At 43.9% G+C, this 23,410-nt stretch overlaps 1 protein-coding gene across 3 annotated transcripts; it reads right to left on the reverse strand.

The window, feature by feature from the left end:
- Positions 1–976: 976 nt before the first annotated feature.
- On the reverse strand, positions 977–22,073 carry LOC112051906 (E3 ubiquitin-protein ligase listerin). Of its 3 annotated transcripts, XM_052884593.1 has the most exons (26): positions 21,849–22,071; positions 20,163–20,357; positions 19,375–19,506; positions 18,768–18,902; positions 18,033–18,145; positions 17,652–17,837; positions 17,347–17,521; positions 16,649–16,715; positions 16,039–16,156; positions 14,615–15,470; positions 14,153–14,342; positions 13,305–13,561; positions 12,905–13,044; positions 11,885–12,365; positions 10,900–11,484; positions 10,088–10,296; positions 8,925–9,108; positions 8,298–8,463; positions 7,128–7,349; positions 5,393–5,522; positions 4,650–4,793; positions 4,408–4,553; positions 4,125–4,345; positions 3,601–3,777; positions 2,812–2,979; positions 977–1,204 (listed from the first exon to the last, which is right to left on the reverse strand). In XM_052884593.1, exons 1-26 carry the CDS (start codon positions 21,894–21,896, stop codon positions 1,142–1,144), a joined length of 5,508 nt encoding a protein of 1,835 aa, XP_052740553.1. In that variant the 5' UTR covers positions 21,897–22,071; the 3' UTR covers positions 977–1,141. The 3 variants fall into 3 exon arrangements, with proteins under 3 accessions (XP_052740553.1, XP_052740554.1, XP_052740555.1); XM_052884594.1 differs by lacking the exon at positions 7,128–7,349; XM_052884595.1 differs by lacking the exons at positions 977–1,204; positions 2,812–2,979; positions 3,601–3,777; positions 4,125–4,345; positions 4,408–4,553 and having other exon boundaries at positions 4,651–4,793; positions 7,128–7,207; positions 7,273–7,349; positions 21,849–22,073.
- Between the last annotated feature and the right edge of the window lie 1,337 nt (positions 22,074–23,410).

Consider the following 23,410-nt stretch of genomic DNA (forward strand, 5'->3'; position numbering starts at 1 on the left):
TTTCAAAAATTCACTTACCCTATTTCTACAATCATACAAATTTAGTGGATATACATTTAACTGTTTATTTATTTTATTGTATAACATACAAGATTGCTTTTTATATTGGGTCGCTGCAAATACAGTTTTAGACATGACCATAGGGAATGCTGCACTTTGAGTTCTTTTATTTATAATGGACTGATCAAAGCGAAGAGACTTATGAAGTTTTAAAATGGAACTTAATATATATAGTTGTCTTACTGTTAACACATTGCTACATAGATACAGAAGGTCAGTAGGATGTCGATAAGATTTAAAATGTATAATTTTTAATAAATAGCGCTGAGCTCTTTCTACCTCAATAAATCGCGTTTTTGCAGAGCCTCCCCACAAAGAAATACAATAGGATATTACCGATTGGGCTAAAACTACATATAATTTCATAAGTTAATTTTCTTACTCTATTGGCAACTAATTCAATTTGGGGATACCATGATAGATTTTGGTCGATAATGATACCTAATTATATATAAATATCTAATTTAGTCGAAGATACTTTATGAATATTAGGACAAGAGCAATGTTGACTAATTAGATCGTTACATGTGTAAATTTTTATACTAAAATTGTCGTCAGGTTGTGTATTGTTTTTTATTGAAAAACAAATACAACTTTTTCAAAGAGTTAGTTCATAAATACAGCATTTTTTTAACTCTATCACCAGAAAGAAATATTAAAAAGTAGCGTACCCGGCCAAGCTTCCTTTTGACTTATGAGCACTTCTTCCGGCTACTTCACCCTACCCCTACCCTACCCCTACTCTACCCCTACCCAACCCTACCCCTTTTTTAAATATCAAACATTTTTTTTTGTAATTTTTGTATTAGACAAACCTTGTCCTAACAAGAATCATCCAGTTTGGTGCAGTCGTTCGAAAATTAAGGGCGTACATTACGAAGATACATTTTTATTTATATAGATAAAACAACATACATTTGGGTTCAAAGCTCTTTAATTTACAAACAATATACAAGTTATTTATAAGGTTCGTGCTTGACAGTTGGTAGGTATAGATGTATCCTGAGACTTACTAATGGGTACAAAGAGCTCCACACGCAATGTCCGTGGCAACTGGCAACGAGCACGCCGGCGCGCGCGGTCACCCGAAGTCGGCGCGACACATGGGGCACTTGTGCGAGCGGCTGGTTTGGAACCACTTGCGCTGAAAACGACAACACCAGTTTTTGTCTAAAAATTTTTGCGACATATTATAATAATGACCGTAAAGACTGTTGAGAGCGGGTAGGAGCACGACTGTACGACAATCTATTCCCAGAGCTGGTCGACATTTTTGGGTAGATATTTGAGACAAGCTGAAACTTGTCTTGTATCTCTCCTACACACTATACCTTAACATGAAATTATATAATATGGCTTTCGCCGCACTGCTGGCACTTGGCCTTGGGCAGGCTCCAGGTGCCGGCGTGCAGGCGGCTGTAGGGCGGAGTGTACGCACCAAGCAGGTGGAGTGGAACTTGTTGCGGCACTGCTGGCACTTGGTCTTGGGCAGGCTCCAGGTGCCGGCGTGCAGGCGGCTGTAGGGCGGAGTGTACGCACCAAGCAGGTGGAGTGGAACTTGTTGCGGCACTGCTGGCACTTGGCCTTGGGCAGGCTCCAGGTGCCGGCGTGCAGGCGGCTGTAGGGCGGAGTGTACGCACCAAGCAGGTGGAGTGGAACTTGTTGCGGCACTGCTGGCACTTGGTCTTGGGCAGGCTCCAGGTGCCGGCGTGCAGGCGGCTGTAGGGCGGAGTGTACGCACCAAGCAGGTGGAGTGGAACTTGTTGCGGCACTGCTGGCACTTGGTTTTGGGCAGGCTCCAGGTGCCGGCGTGCAGGCGGCTGTAGGGCGGAGTGTACGCACCAAGCAGGTGGAGTGGAACTTCTTGCGGCACTGCTGGCACTTGGTCTTGGGCAGGCTCCAGGTGCCGGCGTGCAGGCGGCTGTAGGGCGGAGTGTACGCACCAAGCAGGTGGAGTGGAACTTGTTGCGGCACTGCTGGCACTTGGTCTTGGGCAGGCTCCAGGTGCCGGCGTGCAGGCGGCTGTAGGGCGGAGTGTACGCACCAAGCAGGTGGAGTGGAACTTGTTGCGGCACTGCTGGCACTTGGTCTTGGGCAGGCTCCAGGTGCCGGCGTGCAGGCGGCTGTAGGGCGGAGTGTACGCACCAAGCAGGTGGAGTGGAACTTGTTGCGGCACTGCTGGCACTTGGTCTTGGGCAGGCTCCAGGTGCCGGCGTGCAGGCGGCTGTAGGGCGGAGTGTACGCACCAAGCAGGTGGAGTGGAACTTGTTGCGGCACTGCTGGCACTTGGTCTTGGGCAGGCTCCAGGTGCCGGCGTGCAGGCGGCTGTAGGGCGGAGTGTACGCACCAAGCAGGTGGAGTGGAACTTGTTGCGGCACTGCTGGCACTTGGTCTTGGGCAGGCTCCAGGTGCCGGCGTGCAGGCGGCTGTAGGGCGGAGTGTACGCACCAAGCAGGTGGAGTGGAACTTGTTGCGGCACTGCTGGCACTTGGTCTTGGGCAGGCTCCAGGTGCCGGCGTGCAGGCGGCTGTAGGGCGGAGTGTACGCACCAAGCAGGTGGAGTGGAACTTGTTGCGGCACTGCTGGCACTTGGTCTTGGGCAGGCTCCAGGTGCCGGCGTGCAGGCGGCTGTAGGGCGGAGTGTACGCACCAAGCAGGTGGAGTGGAACTTGTTGCGGCACTGCTGGCACTTGGTCTTGGGCAGGCTCCAGGTGCCGGCGTGCAGGCGGCTGTAGGGCGGAGTGTACGCACCAAGCAGGTGGAGTGGAACTTGTTGCGGCACTGCTGGCACTTGGTCTTGGGCAGGCTCCAGTTGCCGACGTGCAGGCGGCTGTAGCACACGTAACAGCGCGGCGAGCTCTGCAGGCGCGACTTCACCACCTTTGTCCACATCTCCAGCGCTGCCAGCACCGAACCGTTCTGCAACGCAAACAAAAAGAAGCCGCCATCATGAAATTTCTTATTCCTGCACCGATTTCGTTCAAAATTGACATTTGTGCATTGCATGAATGGCAAAAACAGTTTCTGAAGTAAAAATTAATTAAGCTGCCATTTTGAAATTTCTTATTCCTGCACCGATTTCGTTCAAAATTGATATCTAGGCATTGCAAGAATGGCGAAAACAAAAAGTTAACTTTAATGTTCATCATCATAAGAGTAACGTCACATTATTTTTCGAATTAGTCTCAGCAAGCCCTTTCATTTGTAGGAGTTTATAAATGATTTAGAATGACGTCACACACCTAACCATATATTCCATACTAAACATGTGCAAAAAAATTTCTTTAGAATAAAAAAACAGATAAGCTCTCATATAGGATCGAGGCTCGAGGGCTCAGAGCCCTTTCGGCTTTTAGCCTTTGTAAAAACACGCAAGCTTTTTTTAAAAAAAGCTAGTCTTATATTTGGGTTTGAAACTCTGAAAACTCTAAAATAGATTTAGACTCGAGGCTAAAGAGCTATTTAGTCTTTAGGCTAGTGGCCTAAAAAATAAGAGTCTTAAAAAAAGAGCTAAAAGACTCGAGTCTTTTGGAAAACAACCTGCGACGCGAGGAAGATGTTGAGGCTGTTGTTGACGAAGGGCGGCGTCTTGGGCGGCGTGCTGACGGCGGGCGGCGTGAGCGGGTGGTCGGCCGCCAGCGCCAGAGACAGCTCCAGCTCGGCGCCGTCCGTGGCCAGCACGCAGCGCACCTCCGCGCGGTTCCGCAGCACCGTTATCTGCGACACGGAAAATAAAGGTATAAATGGCGACAAAAACCTACAAGGTTGATTTAAAAAACCTTAAAAAGCACGTAATCAGTTTTCTCGAATGATCTTTAGTACGGAACGTATATACGTTTCCTGTTTCTGAGAAATTCGGAGATAATTTAGTACCACTTCTTTTTGTGAAGTCGGTTAAAAATAAAAAACAAAGCGCTATCCATGAGCTTCAGGCGTAGCTGCATCGCAACGGATTCTTGAAGTCTAAAGTGTTGTTTTTCTTTCTTTTAAGTTTAATTTATTCATTTATGTAATACAACAGTGCGTGCGCGCGCATGTGTTTGTGCGTGTGTGTGTGTGCTCACCCTTGCGTCCTGCAGCTTGTGGGCGTGGTCCTGTAGCTGGCGAAGCTGCGCGCGCACCAGCTCGGGCGTCACGGCGGCGGCGACCAAGCGGCGCAGCCCGCTCTCCGCCAGCGCCGGCGCCACGCCGCACCAACCGCGCGCGCCCGCCGCGCCCGGCCCGCGCAGCGTCTCCGTCAGCACGTAGCACGCCAGCGCGCCCACCACGCCGCCGTGCACGCGCTCTGCGGACAGGCTCACGTCACCGCACGCCGCACGCACCCCGCGCCCGGCGAGCGCCACTCACCGAGCACGTCCAGCGCCGGCAGCCGGTGGAAGCACTGCAGCCGCTCGGCGCCGAGCGGCGCGCCGCCCTTAAACGCGTAGGCGGCCACGTCGGCGGGCAGCAGGCGCAGCGCGCACCACACCAGCCCGTCCGCGTACTTGCGCTCCCTGCACGCGCACAATCATTGTTCCAATATGCTAATTTATATAATATGCCGCTGTACATAAGGAAAGCTGTCCTCGGACACTGTCTGCGTGCGTCACCTGAAGCGCTCGGCGACGACCTGGCGCAGGTCGCCGCGCGCCAGCGAGCTCTGGCCCAGCGCGGCGGCCGCCAGCAGCATGTAGCCCAGCGTGGCGCTGTGGCTGTCGGAGAAGGGCACCAGCTCGCACACGCTCTCACCCAGCCTGCCGACCGACACAATGATTACTATACTTTCAATAAATATTGTTACGAGGACCTAATTATTATTAGGTTCATAATATGGTCCACAGTTGCTCCGCGAAGTTAAATACCTAAAGAGTTGTTTACAAAATACTTATTATTTATCGACGAATTCGTGGAATTACTTGTTCGCATTCGATGTTTAGACAAGCTTCTCTCTTGTAGCCGGTATAAATAGAGAAGTTTTGCAGAGCTTGAAGGGGAAGAAAGGCCCAACCCAGTGTATTAGATGCCAAGAACTCCGTCACTCGAGCTAAGCATGCCAGACGAACATGTCGCGAGTATCTGGACGCCGGCGAACGAGCCCAAACCTCGGGTCTCGTCCGGCGGCCCTGCCATCCAAATTAAAATGAAGAAAGAAAAAATAAACAAATGTCGAGACGAGATAATTAGTGGCAAGGTGTATGAAATATGTAAGATTGTGGACACCATTAATCAAAGGATCACCTGCCTAGGATCTGACGTAGATTACATGAAAACTGGCCTCACACAATTACAGATTTGATTTGATAATTGATTCGATGATTAGAGAGTAGATGACGAGTGTGTAGAGTACGCTCACGTGACGTCGGCGAGCGCAGCGTCCGCCAGCTGCTGCAGCTCGTCCAAGGCGTTGCCCAGCAGCGCGCAGCACAGCGCGGGCCGCGGCCGCCGCTCGTCGTCCGCCGCCGCCCACTTGTTCAGCGCCTCCGCTGCGGAACGAGTGCTGTAGTGAACCGAGACTAGTGACTGTCACAGGTTACCAAGGCAGATACTACCGAGAAAAACCGACAGCGGTAACTAATACACTTAGCCGAGTTATATGATCCTGGTGCGATTAATAGAGAGCATTTATTGCGAGTGAGTTTTAAACATCGACTTCCACATGGCGCAGTCTGTCATGTGCGCAGAGCGATTTGTCATAGCCTCAGATATCTTAATAACAAAACACTAGAAATGTTGTGTACGAGTGACCTTGTCGCCGCAAATGTAATTCAGAGTTCACTAATTCTCAAAAGAGCTCTCTACAATTTGTGAAAAAAGTGCTAGATAAAAATGGTGTTATGTAATTATTACCAACTATTAAGCTAATAGTATACGTAGTTGTGAAAAGCTGAAATGCTCGAGTCTTGACTCACACCGCGTAGTCATTCCACTTCCAGCTGATAGTATTACGGAGAGACGGCGACAAGTGTTTTCATAATAATAATTATCATTTATTTTCAACAATTTTTCATATTACTTTTATGCTAAAAGTGCTACAGGGCAATTCTATAATCCCTTTCTTCTTTGCAGGTAGAAATTTGACAGGTAGAAATATCAAACGAAAAATAATGTGACTAGCATAACAAGACTAGTGGTATGCTCACGATCGCTTCCATTAGTACCGATTAAAATTGTTAATAATAATTGTACGACATATTATGTTATTGCATTAATCTTCCTACTAATATCACAAATGCGAAAGTTTGTATGGATCGATGGATGTTCACATGTTTGTTACTTGTAACGCTGCGACTGAAACGATTGTATCCATCTAAACGTATGTAAGATGTTCAGGGAATTACTGAAAAGATGAATTCTTATTAAAGACGACAGATATTTTGATGAATTTCAAGCTGTGACGTCACATTTTAATAAACCACTTATTAAAATGTGACGTCACAGCTCGTCACGTTATTGCAACAATTTCAAGTTTATAGATAAAAAATATTTTGTTTTTCTATATCTTTTCGAATACAAGATGATATAAAATCAGACTATGTAAATTTTAAACACTTTTCTGATAAGTAGCCAATTATTTACGCATACTTACTTAGCGTATAGATATTTGGTACATGAAATACACAGAAATCATGACGAATTAGAAATATCAAAAATAACAACAATAATAATAAATAATAAAAAATCGGTTACTTTTATCGGTAAATCACATCATTTACTAGACATACAAAACAGACAACACATGAATCTTGAATTTTGTCTCTGCAATCAATAAACTAACTCTAGTGTTTCGTTATTATGATTTCTGTGGTCACGGCCCTTCCTCTGTTTTTAAATTTTTCACCTTTTATCATAATATAGTAGTGGAGTTGTTCTTTTTATTCAATGACAAGTTAGCCTTTGACTGCGATCTCACCTGATGATAATGCATGCAGGCTAACTTGGAACCCATACCTACCTCTAACGGCATCTGCACGGCACACCAGAGCGCTAAATCGCCAGGTGGAGTAGTAACTACTGATGCCCACCACACCAGACTCGAGAAGTAGTACCAACTGCGCCAGAGAGTCGCAACAGCTGCGGGGGAGACGTACCGTCCGCCTGCAGCAGCTCGTGCGCCAGCAGCTGCAGCGTGCGGAAGGCGAGGTACTTGTAGGCGGGGTGGCGCACGCCGGCCAGCGCGCCGGCTGCGTCCGCCGCGCAGCGCGCCAGCGGCCGGCCGGCGTGCGCCGCGTGCCAGCGCATCAGCGTCGCGGCGCGCACCAGGCTGCCGAGGCTGGCCGCGCTGCTGGCCGTCACCGGCGCGGCGGTGGACCCTGGCGGGGACGCGTCAACTTGAAACTGACTTTCATTTGATTCATCATCATACTACACATATCGACTCGAACTTAAGGGGAAAGTATTACCACTGTTAGACTTGTGTTGTATGGGTCCGTAAGTTGGGCAGTGAAAGGGATTGATAAAAGAATACATGCAAATGAAATTCGTACGCTGGTTAGCTTGGTGTGGACATGTCATGCGGAGAGATGAAAGTCATCTTACCAGAAGAATGGTGAGAATGCAAGGGGAAAGACACAAGAAGAGAGAAGAAAGAGAGAAACAGACAAACATGTTTGAAAGTTCTTGCAAAAGGCATGACCGCCTGCGCAACGGCTTAATGCCAGCGGGACCTTGCAACCCATTTGCTCCAGTGCTTTATTTATCAGAAACACATATATACGAAATGGCTGACGTAAGTAACTACGATTTTTCTGCTGATGTCTTCACGTCTGAATCAATCACACAGATACTCCGAGCTCGCTCGCTATATCTGCCGTTAGGAGACGCAACGCTTTCTACAAGACTTACAGTTAATCACGTTATAGATCCATAAGCCATCACTGACATGCAATGTTCGAAGATCTTTAAGGAAAGGATATATTTCACTAAAGAATTTTTCAATGTGAGAAGTTTTTCTCACGAATACACGAACGCGTTAGATTCGTCGGTTCCTAACTAGACTGTATCCTCGAAATTGTGTTCGTTTTTAATTTCGAGTACTGATTTCCCAACCATAACTTTGTGGAGCGATGTGTGGGCGTTACATATGTCTTTCCCACGTTGTCGTTCATTTGTGGGCTCATCTGATATGATACTGTTCTGAGGTCATCGAGAATTGTGCAGGTCTTCGTCTGCCGTGACGACTAAATTGTCAGCAAAGTGACGTTCGCGCCATGCACGTTGGTGCGAGTTTGTCTAACGCATCTGCAAGTGTGTGCACTCACGCAGCACGAGCAGCAGCAGCTTGAGCAGGTGCTTGTTGATCTCGGGGTAGAAGATGTCGTCCCACTCCTGCAGCAGCTCCGCGCAGGCCGGCCGGCCGCGCAGCGCCCGCAGGCAGGCCTCCACGCGCGCCAGCAGGCCGGTGGCGGCGCGCAGCAGTGTTGCCACCTTAGTTATTTTAAAACCATGATATATTCTAAAATATTCAGTAAAAACAAATTATGTCAAGGGCAATTTTGTACGAAATGTAATATTTATGACAATGAATATTTTACCATTACCATAAAAAAAAAATTGTGAGTTAACATTAAAAGACAGACATCCTGTGGCAAGTCCATGTCTTTCTTTTCATCTTCGCTTCTTAGAAAATTCAAGGGGAACAATTCCGTCACACATACTTTTTGCGTATCTGCCACAGTAAATATTTTCTTTCCCTTTTCGCCACATTTTTCTTTGGTGCTCCGCTATTGTTCATAGCGTGATGTTATACAAGCCCATAACCTTCCTCGATAAATGGACTATTAAACACAATAAGAATTTTCCAATTCGAACCAGTAGCTCCTGAGATTAGCGCGTTAAACCAAACATACACGTTACTCGGGAACCCTCGTGTGTGTCGTGTGACTCACGTTGGTGCACTCCCAGCGCGACGCCGTCTGCGCCAGCGAGTCCATGAGCGAGCTCAGCACGATGTTGACGAAGTCCCAGTACATGGAGTCGAGCGCGGGCCCCTCGCGCGCCACCAGCTCGCCCAGGTAGTCCAGCAGCGCCGCCGTGCTCATCGCGTGCTCCCACGGCGCGCCCACCAGGGACCTGACGATAACAATATAGTAGATTGTTATACAAGGGGCTAAAAAGACCCATTATATACGAGGTATTTTTAGGGCCCGAGACGTAAGGCGAGGGCCGCCTAAATAGAAACCGAGTCTATAATGGGTTTAGCCCCACGTGTTACACTCTGCTTTTCACTACGATTGCGAGAAAATAAAATTGTTTAGTATAATATTCAATGATTTATTTTAATTGAAAATTAAATGTACAAAGTCTACAGTTTTGATATTAAGGGAGATGCTTTTACCCAGTAACATAATTTCCGACTACTGTGAAGCTGAATAATGACTATGAAGGTAAACGTGGGAGATTAATAGTTTAAAAAACTCCTTTTGTAAGTGAATCCATTCGTTGTTGTTTTCTCCACTTATTAAATTTTTCGTAGGTAAGTATTTAAGTAAATGCGTCTCGACTTTGACTTGAGTGACTTGACTTGACTTTTTTTTTTCACGTGAGAAAAAGGCAAAGGTAAACACCGTAAAGGATTTCCCATGTCTTTAAATCGCACTCTATTTGCAACTCAATAAAAATTAAATAAAAAAGTAAACGCATTCCACAGACAAGAACGCTGCATTTCATTCCAATTTAAAGTTTTTTTTTTTTTTTTTTATAGTAGGCTAGTACTCGTAAAAGACAAGAATTAAAAAACAAAATTACTTTAGCCCCTAGAGGCTAAAATGCTTGTTTAGCCCCGCTGTGGAGTGGTAATATGACAGTGTTTTTGAGCAAGAGTAGTGAAAAATACTTTTCATTCCTGATGCACCTTTCAATATGACTAGCACCTTCGACGAGAGAGAAAAGTTCAAACTTCATTCCAGCAGGCGCAGCACGCGCCGATGTGGCGTATCTCGAGACGAAAGAGACCCATATTTTCAACGCCGCCGCTATTGGTCAACAATAATTGTCTTTCTGCTCACGAATTACATACACGTGTAGGCCTACAGCCGGGGAGTGACGTCACCTGCCACACAGCATGAAGCTCTTCCTGTCGGTGTGGTTGACGTAGTAGCTGATGAAAGCCCTGGGGCGGCTCGGCTCCCAGCCCTGCCTCGCCAGCTCGCGCAGCAAGGCGTCGCCGTTCCGCAGCAGCACGACGAGCATGCTGCGCAACGTCACCCTGCTGCGGGCGAGGAACCGCAGGGACTCGTCCGAGGAGTATCGCGCTTCCGCCTGCAATTGTGACAGAATGGCTTTTTAAAGTAAACCTTCTCGACGCACGCTCGTTTTGAGGAGTACCAACATACTCAAGTCAAGCATGTGTAAAAGTTGCGTTACGAAAATTGTAATCAAAAAGTTTTAAGCGCTTTTAATCTGTAGTGCACACTGCTAAACTGCACAAGTCAGCCCGGCGCCGAATCCGTTTACTCTGTGAACTATTTAGGAGGAGCTTGTGAAGGAAAGCAAGTCCGACACTATAAAAGGCGTCACAATGTTCGGACGTTGAACAGGAGAGCAACAGAAGTTTTATTTCAGTCGTGTGGTCTAAAAAGAATATTTGCTGTCTTAAATATGACCAATATACCCTTTCCCTTTTAATTAGTCAAAAAGACTGAAGGGATATGTACGACAACAGTCTAGCGGATGGGGAATGACCCCATTCAAAGCAAAAACATAATTATTAATTGTAATCCATCCACGAATCATTTCTAAGAAAGTTTTTAACGGTTGTTGTCGCATTTGTGATTAGGATGTAGTAATGTGACACCAAAAATTGATTCAGCTGCAATAAATAAGAAATAGTTAAATACTCATTATGAGTATGATAGTGCTCACCTGCAAGTTAAGATAGTACGCATTGTTCGTGATGACCTCTTGAAAAGTTGGTAAACCAATCACTTGCTCCCACTGCACCTCATCTGCATATTTAGTGGTGCCGTCGAACACAGTGTCGGACACGTCGAGCACAGATTTATTTCCTTTGGCTGATTTTTTATTTGATTTCGAATCAGATTTAAAAGATTTTAATTTAGCTTCTAAATGCTGTTCAAAAGTAGGTTCAGTATGTTTTTCGGCTGACGTAGATTCGACAGGAGTATTTTCCAAGTTTTCGCAAGCATCGTCTTCGTCATCCAATGTATAGTCCAGTTCGTTATTTGGCTCCATTTCAGAATTTTCCGGAGATGCATTCGAAGTTTCCGGCTCTTTACTGAGTTCGTCTTTGACTTTTGAAGTTACTTCATCGAATTTAATGTCAAACAATTTTCTGGCAAACGGCCAGTAAAATCCCTCTTTGGTGAGTGATGTCGTCAGACAGGAATATATAGCATCTTTCGTTTCAATTGTTATATCATTTAGGATATCGTTTAATAAAGCGTCCAATTGTTGTTTTGTTTGCACAATGGTTTCATAGTGTGGCCACTGCCAAATAAAAAATTAAAAAACTATAAGTGAGTCAACCGATTATTAAAATATTGAGCAAGCTATTGGTTTTTCTAAAGCTAGGAAAGTTAGTATGTCATAATTTAATTTGATCTAATGGTGGTAATAATAGTCGAAAACTTGAAATTAAAGTTACGAGGGTTCCAAACGCGCCTTGGTTCGAGAAGAGCCCACAACAAACTCAGCCAAGGATTTTTTTGCTTACCACCTTTTTTAAAACTAAGCACACAGTCGTATATTACAGTTTAACACCAAGCTTTTTTATTATTAATATAATCATTAACACTATAATAAGCATTTCACCTGACGTGATATCCGTCTACAATTTCTTACAATTAATTAATTCTGAAGATATAACTCAAAACCAAATTATACTTACAAACGCATAATAGTCGAAAAGTGTTCTAATGACTGCATACTCGTACAAAAGCGTACAAAATTGTTCTTTAAAGTGAGAATCGTTCAGCAGAACGTCGCACCGAGCGTCGTGCGCATGACTTCCGTCTGAAACATTTTGCGTCATTTTACGCAAGAAATATGCACGAAACAGGGTCTTGTACACGTAAACATTGAGGTCGTGTTTCGACAGCTCTTGGTGGGTTTTCTCGCACGTAGAACTGATTATTTTGCAGAATTCGTTTTTCCTCTGGAAAGTGAGCACGATGTTCCCGTGTATGCAGTCGGACCTGAGCGCGAACAGCTCGACGGGCGTGTCGGGCTGCACCGCGTCCACCAGCGCCAGCAGCTGCCGGCTGAGCGGCCCGACGGCGCCGCTGTCGGCGGTGAGCGCCGGCGCACCGAAGATGTGCGGACACAGCGACGCGGCGGCCTCTATGCGGCGCACGTCCAACTCTTCCAGGCTAAAAGTATAAAACTTTTTCATAAAGTTATAATGGTTAAAGCAATGGAAAATATATCTTCCTAGTTCAAAAGACAAGAAGAAATTCCAAAAGTAACTCCAATGCTCGTTTCACTTTGAATTAGACTTTAGCTCAAATTTTTGAAGCGTGCGAATAAGCAAGACGAAAATATGTTTCCCAGTGGCGATGACAGATGATTGACTGATAATAATATATGTATATACAAAATACATTAAATTTAAATAAATTTTAAGTGTCTATGATTTGAAAGTTGGACGGATGGGTTTACACGATACTAAAAGACAATTAAACTTTTTTTTAAATGTAATGTTTTTAAATATATCTCTGTTTGTCTGAGGTATCGTTGATACGATTGAATTGAGTTTAATGGGATTTTCACTCGAAGATAGGGAAGGTTATTGAGTGTCACTTTTGATCCTGAAAACATCTTTGGTTCTCGCGTGATTTGTGAAAAATATAACTTCACGTTGGTCTCGCCAGCCAGTGTACTACAACAGTTGCGAGAGGGCGTCACTCACTCGCAGAACACGTGTCGCTGCAGGTCGAGCAGCGCCTGCGTCGCCAGCTCGGCGCGGCGCGGCGCGGGCAGCGCGGGCAGCGCGGCGCGCCACTGGCCGCACGCGCGCGCCGCCTCCGCCGCATCCGCAGCGTCCAGCCGCTGGAGGTACGGGTCAAGTTCAAGATTAGTGTCAGAAAATACTGTCCGCCATTATGGTTTGTGTCAAGCGAATTTGTCTGTGCCTGTTTGTTTGGCAAGCAAGCGACAAATCCACTTCGACGGACTAATTAAAATTGGCATATTTCAGACTCTTACCCCAGGTTCTTATCCTTATCCAATTACAGGAATGTGACGTGATAATATCGATGTGTGAGAGACAGTGAGGTGCTCATTCGAAAACACGTAAGGAGTACACTCACGGCCATCCTCAGCCGGAATCGGAACACGGCGTGCAGCATGAGCGCAGCGTGCGCGTGCGCCGAGTCGCTCGCCGAGCCGCCCAGCGCGCCCGCCGCCCGCGCCGCCAGCTCGGCGAGCCGCGAGCCGAGCGCGCCCGCCGCCCGCGCCGCCAGCTCGGCGAGCCGCGAGCCGAGCGCGTCCGCCGCTTGCGCCGCCTCCAGCCGCGCGCACACCGCGCTCGCCACGCCCTCCACTGCGGCCTCGCTCACCAGCAGCTCTGGAGGAATCAGTACAGGTCAGTAGTCCAGGGGGGAAGAACTCCGACTCTCCCTCCCACCTTCACTTTACCTTCTTTTTACACACCACCACCGCCTTCACTGGGCGTTCACCCAAGTGAAAGCGTTTTAAAACTATTCATTTCTTAATGCAAGCTAATACTTTCCAAGACTATCAAAGTCAACCTAAAGAGGGCTCACCAATAAGTCAATAAAGGAAGGAAATGCGGTAGTATTTGACAAAAAACTTTTTTTTGTCAAATACTACCGCATTACTATTTATGCCGCTGAGCAGCATCGCTGTGTTCCTGTCCTTTAGTAATGAATTTTTGGAAAGAAAAAACATTCATTTCATTGAAATACATGGGAATTCGCACTACACGTCTAAGGGACATCGACTACGTAGCGCTGCAGATCGCGGCGATGTCTAACATGATATGATAAAATGATGACGGCGGAACGAGATCAAACAGCTCCTATCACACTGCCCGTAATATATGTTGTAAAATAGCAATGGGCAGGCAACTTTGCAGCGATATTTTACCAAAACAAATAAATCGAACTATGAATTATAATGACAGACGAGTGCTCACCGCCGGCATCGTCGTGAGCCAGACAGCGCAGCAGCAGGCCGGCCGCCCGCTCGTCCTCCTCGCGCCTGCACAGCGCCAGCACGGTCGCCGCCACCACCGGCCCGCGCAACCAGCGCCTGCCCGCGGGCGAGCGGCGGTGCGGGGGGGACAGAGTCACTTGTATACACCATTCCACTACCGATGGTGGAAACTAAAATAATGTTTTGTAATTGTAAAAAAGTATACCACAAAATGGTTTCTAACATGACACGAAAACAACACAGTGGTCAAACTCGAAATGAAAGATCAGTGATCATTAAAATTATTCAATTCCAAAAATATTTAGGCATTCCATTTGCGTAACAGGAGCGGATTTTATAAATTATAACATATTCCCTAAACACATCGCCATCGCCAGGAGGAAGGTCCGGTCCCGTAGTCGACCGCTACAACAGTGTTAGTACTCAGTAGTAGTAATCTCACCTGCTGGAAGGAGTTGAACATGCTGTCTTGTTCCTCTTCATTGAAGTATTTGACGACCAAAAAGATGACGTCCACGAGCGCCTTGCACCGCATGGTGTCTCCGGCCAGCCACGGCCTGAGCACGGCGTCATACAGCCCGTACACCGGCTCGGCGCCGAAATGTTTCGCGAGAGCCGCGAACAACTTTCTGCTGTCGAATTCTACCAACAAATTCGTCAAAAGCGGGAACACCGATTGAGAAACTTCCTTATTGCGCGCGAAATCGAAGTAACTGCAACAAGTTCTTTCAACTGAATCGTTTAAGTTGTGTCTAAATCGCTCCTTCAGTTGCTCGTCACTTTCATCCGTAGTTGTTTCCTCGTTTGCGTCAATTGTAGATAGTTCCTCATTCTTTTCTGTCTTCAGATCCTCGAATTGAATGCTCAATTTCTTTTTGGTGTCCTGTGAGAACGAGGTATTTAGTGTTTTGAAAAGTAACACATGCGTTTCTATTGATTGCATAATGTCGTCTTTTTCGACTGTCAATTTATCGATTTGCGTCAGGATAGTCGAACAAATGTTTTGCCAAAAGTTCCTCGTCAGCTGGTCGCATTTGTCACTGTTTTCAAGTTTGGACTTGCTGAGCCAGTATTTGACCAAAGAGGCCATCAGTGTCATAGAATGCCTGACCATGTTATGTCTCGTCTGGGTATCCTCAACGTTTAGAACTTTCTCGAGCCACGTCCGGTGGACGTAAGTTGTCATTTCTACTACGTAGTCATGGTTTTGCGTCGTCAAGTGACGCAAACATTCGCACATGTTGCACAACCATGTTTGTCTTTCACTTTTTGATTTTAGAAGATTTTTGTTGTCTAATCTGTGAAAATTTTAGTTGTAAGTCATATGTGACAATATTACTTAATTATGATAAAAAAAAATATCGTACATAATTAACTCATGAGGTTCCCAATATCTGAGCGTATTCTAAATAGTTGCGGTAGACATTTGAACAAAATAACACCGCCATTGTGAGTACAGAACTGTGAACACTAAACCTACAAACATTAACATTACTGTCGAGCGGCAGGCTGGCCAGCACATCTACTTACCCCGTGAACATGGCGTCGAAGAGCTTGGTGTAGAACTGCCTGGTGAGCAGGTCGAGGGGCAGGCTGGCCAGCACATCTACTTACCCCGTGAACATGGCGTCGAAGAGCTTGGTGTAGAACTGCCTGGTGAGCAGGTCGAGGGGCAGGCTGGCCAGCACATCTACTTACCCCGTGAACATGGCGTCGAAGAGCTTGGTGTAGAACTGCCTGGTGAGCAGGTCGAGGGGCAGGCTGGCCAGCACATCTACTTACCCCGTGAACATAGCGTCGAAGAGCTTGGTGTAGAACTGCCTGGTGAGCAGGTCGAGGGGCAGGCTGGCCAGCACATCTACTTACCCCGTGAACATGGCGTCGAAGAGCTTGGTGTAGAACTGCCTGGTGAGCAGGTCGAGCGGCAGGCTGGCCAGCAGCGGCAGCAGCAAGCCACTCAGCAAGCGCGCCTCGCCCCATGCGCCTGCGACAGGACGCCGTTATGATACTATCTGATACAGTTATTGTAAGCACCACTTAAGATAAATGGTGGTGCTTACAATAACATAAAGCAGACTCTATCGAAGAGCAGAAACTTGGACTTCAAGAATCAGCTCAGATTGAAAAAGAAAAAGATTTTAAAATTTATGTCAGTCTTTTGAGCATTAGAAATCAAAGTCTATGTTTGTCATTGAGAAAGGATCGTTATTATTATAATAGCGACCTTCTTGACTCACAATGTCGGTGGTCGCTGCAAAAAATAACGTAAGTGAAGGGGAGTACATCATGCTCTCTCCAAGTTCATAAACGACAGATAACAGTAGAATACAGTTACAAAATCTAAAGTGTCATTTCACAAAAGCGCAAAATATCTCTAACTATTATTAATAATTTTTGATTTTCAATTACATTGCTTGAGTCCGCTACAGTACATAGTTTGAGGAATAGTTAATGAATGGCTATATAGATGACTCACCATTCTCTATGAGGTCAAGGAGACGCGTTATAAGTAGGTCTTTCTTCTCCAGCCATGTGTGCCATTCCTGAAAGTACGATTAATTCAATTTTTTAAAACTGTCTTCCACATGTTGCTTCATTAAATGTTTACACCTACATCTGCGCTTCTGTAATTATACTAATAAATCTGTATTTCTTTTCAAAACTTTAATTTGTTCTTGTTTTGGTTTGGCGTGATTCTTATAAACATAAACAACTAATCTGTAGGCGAGGCACTACTTATTTATGGGTAGAATAGCACTTTGTATGCACAGACACTTGTACTTGTTTGTGTTTTGTGATCTACGTAATCGTTAGCCGACAGATCGGTACAAAACACTCTCAATTCTGAGTCCTCTCTGTCACTCAGTGGGCAGTTATGAGAATAGGTCTCATAGCTCGGCGTTTCTCTGAAGTCAAAGTCAAAGCTAATTTATTTCAATTAGGCTTAGTTTACAAACACTTAGAAGATACACTAGTAGATACACAAAGAGATACACTACTTCTAGTAATAAGTCTCAAAGGTGAAATGGCAATGGGCAGGGCACATAGTTCGAAGAGCCGATGGACTCTATTAAGCGAGTGTCAGGAAGTCACTGAGTTCGAGCGGCTCAGAACGGTAGTGTATGGAAATCTAAAATAGGCTTGCGTCCTGTAGTGGATTCGATGTCAGCGTACCTCAACGTTCTTCATGAGCACTAGCAGCGCCGCCCAGCGCTGCGCGGCCACGGCTGCGGTCCGCTCCGGCTCCGCCACCAGGGCCTTGGCCGCCTTCTGCCCCACTGGCAGCGGGATGCGGGACGAGAAGCGCTCGATGATGCGAGCCATTGCCTCGTACCACGCGCTCCGGACTCTGACGACACCAAACAACATTATCCTTGTATAGATCGTCGTGAATACTCAACTTCTTAAATTTAAAGAGTAGAATAATTGCATCTCGTCACCGTCTTCTGATCAGTTCCTCTGGCGAGCGAGCGACTCACCGCATGTGCTGCTGGCTCCTCGCCAGGCCCCAGAAGTGGTTGTGCAGCAGCAAGGGGTGCACGCAGCCGTCCCACAGCCACGGCCCGTGCGCCGCCGGCAGCCGCGCCAGCAGCAGCGCCAGCGCGTGCAGAGTGCCGACCAGCATGCGCGACAACTGCTGCTGCTTGTCGTCTTCTTCTTCTATTCTGTTTTATTTTAAACCATTTTGCAGTCGTACGTCTATTGGCTGACATGATGATGATGATGATGATTAAGTATGATATTGAATTTTAGTTGGAAGGGGACAGACACAATACATAGACTTAGGTACAAGGACAATAGAGATCAGTTGCCTCTCCAGGGGTAACCTAACAGCAAATTCACTACAGAATGAATCAAACCTTTTCCCTCTAGTGTGCTCAGCGTTTCCTGTGAGGTTGTCATTGAGCACGGCGACTATTTCAGCTTTGCAGAAGGTCAGTGCTTCAGCTAGCTTGCCCTCGGGAAACGTACTCTGTAACAAAAAATACGCAGTTTTTAAAGATAATACATTAAATAATACTATTTGTAACTTAATGCTGACCTGAAAATTGAAAACCGAAAACTAAGAATTGCTTGAATGTCTACCTGTCACAGAATATTTGTTCCAAAACTACACTTGGGCGTGCGTTATATGTGGTATATGTATAACAGCTGGTTCTTTATCCTCAGCATCTAGATTCAACTTTTTAAAAGCAATGCAGGTTTGAATTACTCAGCATAGCCAGTATCTGTTTGTCTATTGCTTTGGCATCGTTGTTGAGAGCTGAGCATGAAAAAATCGTAAATATAGGTACATTAGTTATTTAAGAAAATTGGTTAACATTTACCAATTCAACACTATCTCCAAAACTATTGGGTTTAAAATTTAGAAAAAATACCCGGAATATTTTTTAGTTTTCTTTATAAAAACCATTTTTCGTCTATCAATACCATTCCAACACCATGGGACCCCAAAGTCAATCAGCTTTTCAAACTATGGGCCTGTTGCCATTCCAATAGAGTATTTTTTCTTCATTGTTAACAGCTGATTGACGTCGACTGCTGGACATAGGCCTCATACATGGGCTCCCTGCAACCTCGACGGTGCCACTGACCTGCAAGTGCGCTCTGGCGGCGGAGGCGGCAGGCGCGTGCTCGTCGTGCGCCGCCAGCAGCCACGCGGGCAGCAGGCGGCGCAGCTGCGGGGCCACGCGGCGCCCGCACGCGCCCACCACGGCGCCGTGGCACGTCTGCACATGTCAAACGTCCCTTTGAACTGAAAACTTCTGAAGGCACATTGCCACTTCTGGGACAACGTAAATGGATACAATTTATTGATAGAATAAATATTTCAATAAGTTAGTAAAATAAGAGCTAAACTACAATTTTGTCTGCTATTGGTTGACAATGTGTCTTTCTCTCATGTCGTGATATCCTTTGCCTACAGGATTCAAATTACTAACATTAAACTTAACTCTATCTTGGGCTACTTATTATTTGTACCATCACATAAAAACAGATATTGATACGCTATTTGGTGCATAGTCATTTCTATGTAAATAAAATTACTGGTAAACAAATTAATTTAATGATTACATTAATAACAAAAGGTAATTATTATAATGGTGTTAGCAACTAATCTGGAACATTTGCAATTGTATGACTTCTAACACCAAAGTACATTTACATTTTGTTGTGAAACACAACAAGTTACTAGTTTACCTGAGTAGCCTCCCTGACTCTTCGGTCAGAGTCAATAGAGAGGAACTGGTAGTGGTGCGTCCAGCTGGGTAGAGCCGCCTCTACATCCTCCACATTACCTGTCTTCACCAGCTCTGTCAATTCCTGCAATGCCTGGAAACACCCAATTTACTTTTTGATACTTTTGGGAGACTTTAGTATAATGTAATGTTTTTATAACTGTGAGATTTTCCTTAGTCACTAGCGGATCCACGCGACATCGTCCGCGTGGAATTCATTTTTTCACAAATCCCACAGGAAACATGGATTTTTCCGAGTTGAAAAGTAGCTCAAGTAGTACCTTAGTAGTAAAGTACATGTTAATCAGACAGCTCAGTATTGTGATGTTTGAAAGTCTCTGCAAAAGGCCTATGTCCTGTCCTGTTTGTGAATATGGTAATTTTTATTTACAATTAATGCAAGTTTTTTTTTTTGTTCTATTATCCTCGTGCGATCAGTCGACAGACTATGAGCAGAGGTGTTGTAAGTAAATTTGGCGGTTAAAAGCAATCTTCCCCAGTGGGAGCAGCTCCATGTAAATAAAATAATGCAAGTAGATTACAATTATTACAGTGAAAACTCCATGTAATGTCACTCGATTTAATGAAAATATCAGTGTGTATTGATGGAAAAGCTTTAACTCATACATTTTTCTTCTTTACATTTAACAACTCTCTATAACACCATAAAATCTACAATCCCTTTAGTGTCGTAATATCGAATTTACAGTGTATTTCTAAAGAAAATTAAAGAAACATTAGGTGAGTTACCTTAGTTTTGGTGACAGGATCTTTCTTGGTAAACTTCTTAAAGCACACTGAAAACTCGGGTGTAAGCCCTTGGTCTACATTGATTGCGGCCAAGGAAGGAAAGAGAACTGGTGCTTTCCCTGAGCCCAGCCCAAAATATTGTTCCACATTGGTAGCATTCTGTATTAGCTCTGCGCTGCGTCCACTGCTTGATGGCTGGAAATTAATGATGTTACCATTCTTTAATATCAATAATACACTCATAGTAGTCAAATATGTATTTTTTGATGAGCTCATCAATACCTCAATTTTGTCTAATAGAAAACAATTATGAGGTATAACCAGAAGTATGCTTCCATATGCCTATTATCTCTAGCCTTGAAGGTATTCAAATTATATGTGACATGCTGTATAACATTAAAAATATTAATGCCTACTATATTGAAGTGCACTATTTTCAAATTTCTTGTTGTTCTATAGTAGAAAAGTGTGAAAAGGCTGGTTTCCACTATATCACTTTCCTCCAATGTATATTTATTATTTGTTGTCCTACAACCTCAACCTTTTGACCCCAACATTAAAATAAGGTATTCCTAATATAAGTTTGTTTATAATTAAAACTTCAAAATTATATACAGGGTGCTAGGGAGTATTTCCCATAACTTCAAGGTTGGTTTCAACATTGACGAGTCCACTTATAGGAGCCGAACTGCGTAACTTTTTTCTTTTTAACTTAAAAAAAACTTTTTTGTTTCATACAAAGTAATTTAAATAATTCTGTCTATCCATGAAACACATACCTTTAGGTAAAATGAAAATATTTTTTTTATTATTTAATGACAAGTTAAGATGATGATGACAGTATTAGACTACATTTTTGACGAGAGCAACGACCTCTGTGGTGCAGTGATTTTCTTGAATACTTCAGGACTCACCTGAAATAAGCCCTTGCACTTTCTGATAGTGGTATGGATGCCTGTATCTGACTTTGTCAATATCAACAAGATAGTTGAAACTGGTACTAAGCACTTCACTAATTAGCTTCTTTGTGATATACATTTTAAGATCTATTTACAAAAGAAATATTATTTACTCGGAAAATGTTCATTTTAGTTGTTCTTTGGACATATTTAATTAATTTTCCATAAAGAATATAACCCTAGTTATGGGAAATACTCCCGAGCACCTGTATATCCTACTAAATTAGAAACGCAAAAGTTTGTATGGATGTTTGGATGTATGTTTGGACGTTTGTTACTCTTAAATGTTGCAACTACTGAACCAAATTGTCTGAAATTAGGAATGGAAATAGATTTTACTCTGGATTAAAACATAGGCTACTTTTTATCCCGAAAAAATCCATCCCAAGTGATTTGTGAAAAGTAAATTCCACGCGGACGATTCGCAGGCGTCCGCTAGTATAATATAATTACATAAACTATAACACGCTAACTTTGCCTTATTTTGTACATATTATTAATTTAGTTCAGAGATCAGCTCTCAATTATATTATTAAAGGTGTTGTTTTGCACCAACTTCACTTAGTGGTGCTAATTGTTGTACTACTATTCACTACAATAGCCCGAAACATTAAATAGATAAATGGTTTATCAGTTAAATAGGTACGCTGAAAACATTCCACGTTTACAAGTTTCTTAACTTTTAGCCACAAAACCTCTAAATTGTTCGTGTTACATCAATACTTACTCGGACGTTGTTCTTAGTTCTTTGACTTTGTTTTGTCTTTCCACCCATTTGTTACACGTTCAAAGTAACAGATATTTATTTTTTATAATAACGAACAACTCTGGTTATGAATTTCGGAAATGCAGAATATCATTTCATAGAAATCTTTAAAATAATTTATTTTTTATTTTATCCACTTCACTCATTAATTATCACAAATTCACACACACTTGTCACCAAAGATTACAGTGTATTATTAATAATAGATAGGCTACTCTATTTTTTTTCGGAACGCCTGTGATAGCGCCATCTAGTAACTAGCCACGGTATTTTTAGTACAGTATCCATTATTGTTATAAAAATAATAATGCATATTTTTTGTAAAGGAGAGAGATTTTTGATTTTGTAATAGTTGAAGAAACCAATAGAGAAAAACAAAAAAAAAAGACAAAAAGTTTTCCATTGATACCCCCGGGCTCGAACTCAGGATTATTAGATCGTACCTTTGTTATACACCACTAGGCCGAATGACTATTTGAAACGTCGTTGAAATTAATGTACACTTACTGTCTTTCTTAAATAATCCCTTTGCTTTAAAAATACAAACACATTCTTCCTATTACGCGTTATAATTAAAAGGAAAAATAATTCTTCTTTTTTCGCTTTTTTTTCCGTGCTTATACGGTTTCAATCTCTAAAAACATTTTATTACATACACACCTTAAGTCATTGAATTTACTATCCTGGAATCTTAAGTCTAGAATGTAGATGGCGCTGCTTCATAAAGATTTCACGTTCTTCTAAGTTCCCATGGCATGCTTGTCACTTGCTTTTGACCACAAAACAAACGTCAGCATTGAAGTTTGAACACTGTCAGCGAAAATTCAAAAGTGACAGCAGTTTACACGTGACATTGACAATAGATACAAAATCATGTCGATTCATTATCGGAGAACTTAGACCATAAGCCATTAAGAAGAATTGAATTGAACTTAGACCATTATTAATAGTCTAAGCCGGAGAAGAACTTTTATTATAATACGTACATAAAATGTATTGTTATTAAGTTTAGATTACTAAATTTACGAGTTATAATTCTGTTTTTCAGATCATTACAACATAAACCGCCACAGAAAGGCGGTCAAGATGTTGTTAGGTTTTATTGAATTAGAATCCAAAGCCGTAAATATAAATAAATATGGGTTCCCTTTATGTACTACGTACGTTCGGAACCCTAAAAAAAACAACATGTTGAAATTTTCAAGTTGGGTTAAGTTTTTTTTTCGTGTTGAGTAAGTGCTGATGGCTCCATGTAGGACCACTATGGCGTCACCGGGGGGTTTGGGCAAGCGCAGAAGCATCGCCTGATGAGACCCGAAGGCTAATATAAAGAAAGAGGACGGAACGACTCTCTAAGGGCGTCTCCTATGAGACTCGGACCTCGGCTTAGTTGGCCATCCGGACGCCCCCAAGATCGTGAGTTAGACGGTGAGCAAACACTACACTAGCTATAGGTTAGGATCGGACGGATCGTGGTTTTATAAAGCGTTAGCTTTGAACGGAGGGGCAATTTGCTTTTTATG

This window comes from Bicyclus anynana, chromosome 12 (genome assembly GCF_947172395.1).
Source record: "Bicyclus anynana chromosome 12, ilBicAnyn1.1, whole genome shotgun sequence".
Taxonomy (NCBI): Eukaryota; Metazoa; Arthropoda; class Insecta; order Lepidoptera; family Nymphalidae; genus Bicyclus; species Bicyclus anynana.

Coding starts and splice junctions, on each gene's coding strand:
- LOC112051906 (XM_052884593.1), bottom strand. CDS start 21,896: ATGGGTGGAAAGACAAAACAAAGTCAAAGAACTAAGAACAACGTCCGA. Junction 19,507..20,162: donor ATCCTGTCACCAAAACTAAG/GTAACTCACCTA, acceptor GGGTGTTTCCAG/GCATTGCAGGAATTGACAGA. Junction 15,471..16,038: donor TTCGACGCCATGTTCACGGG/GTAAGTAGATGT, acceptor AAATTTTCACAG/ATTAGACAACAAAAATCTTC.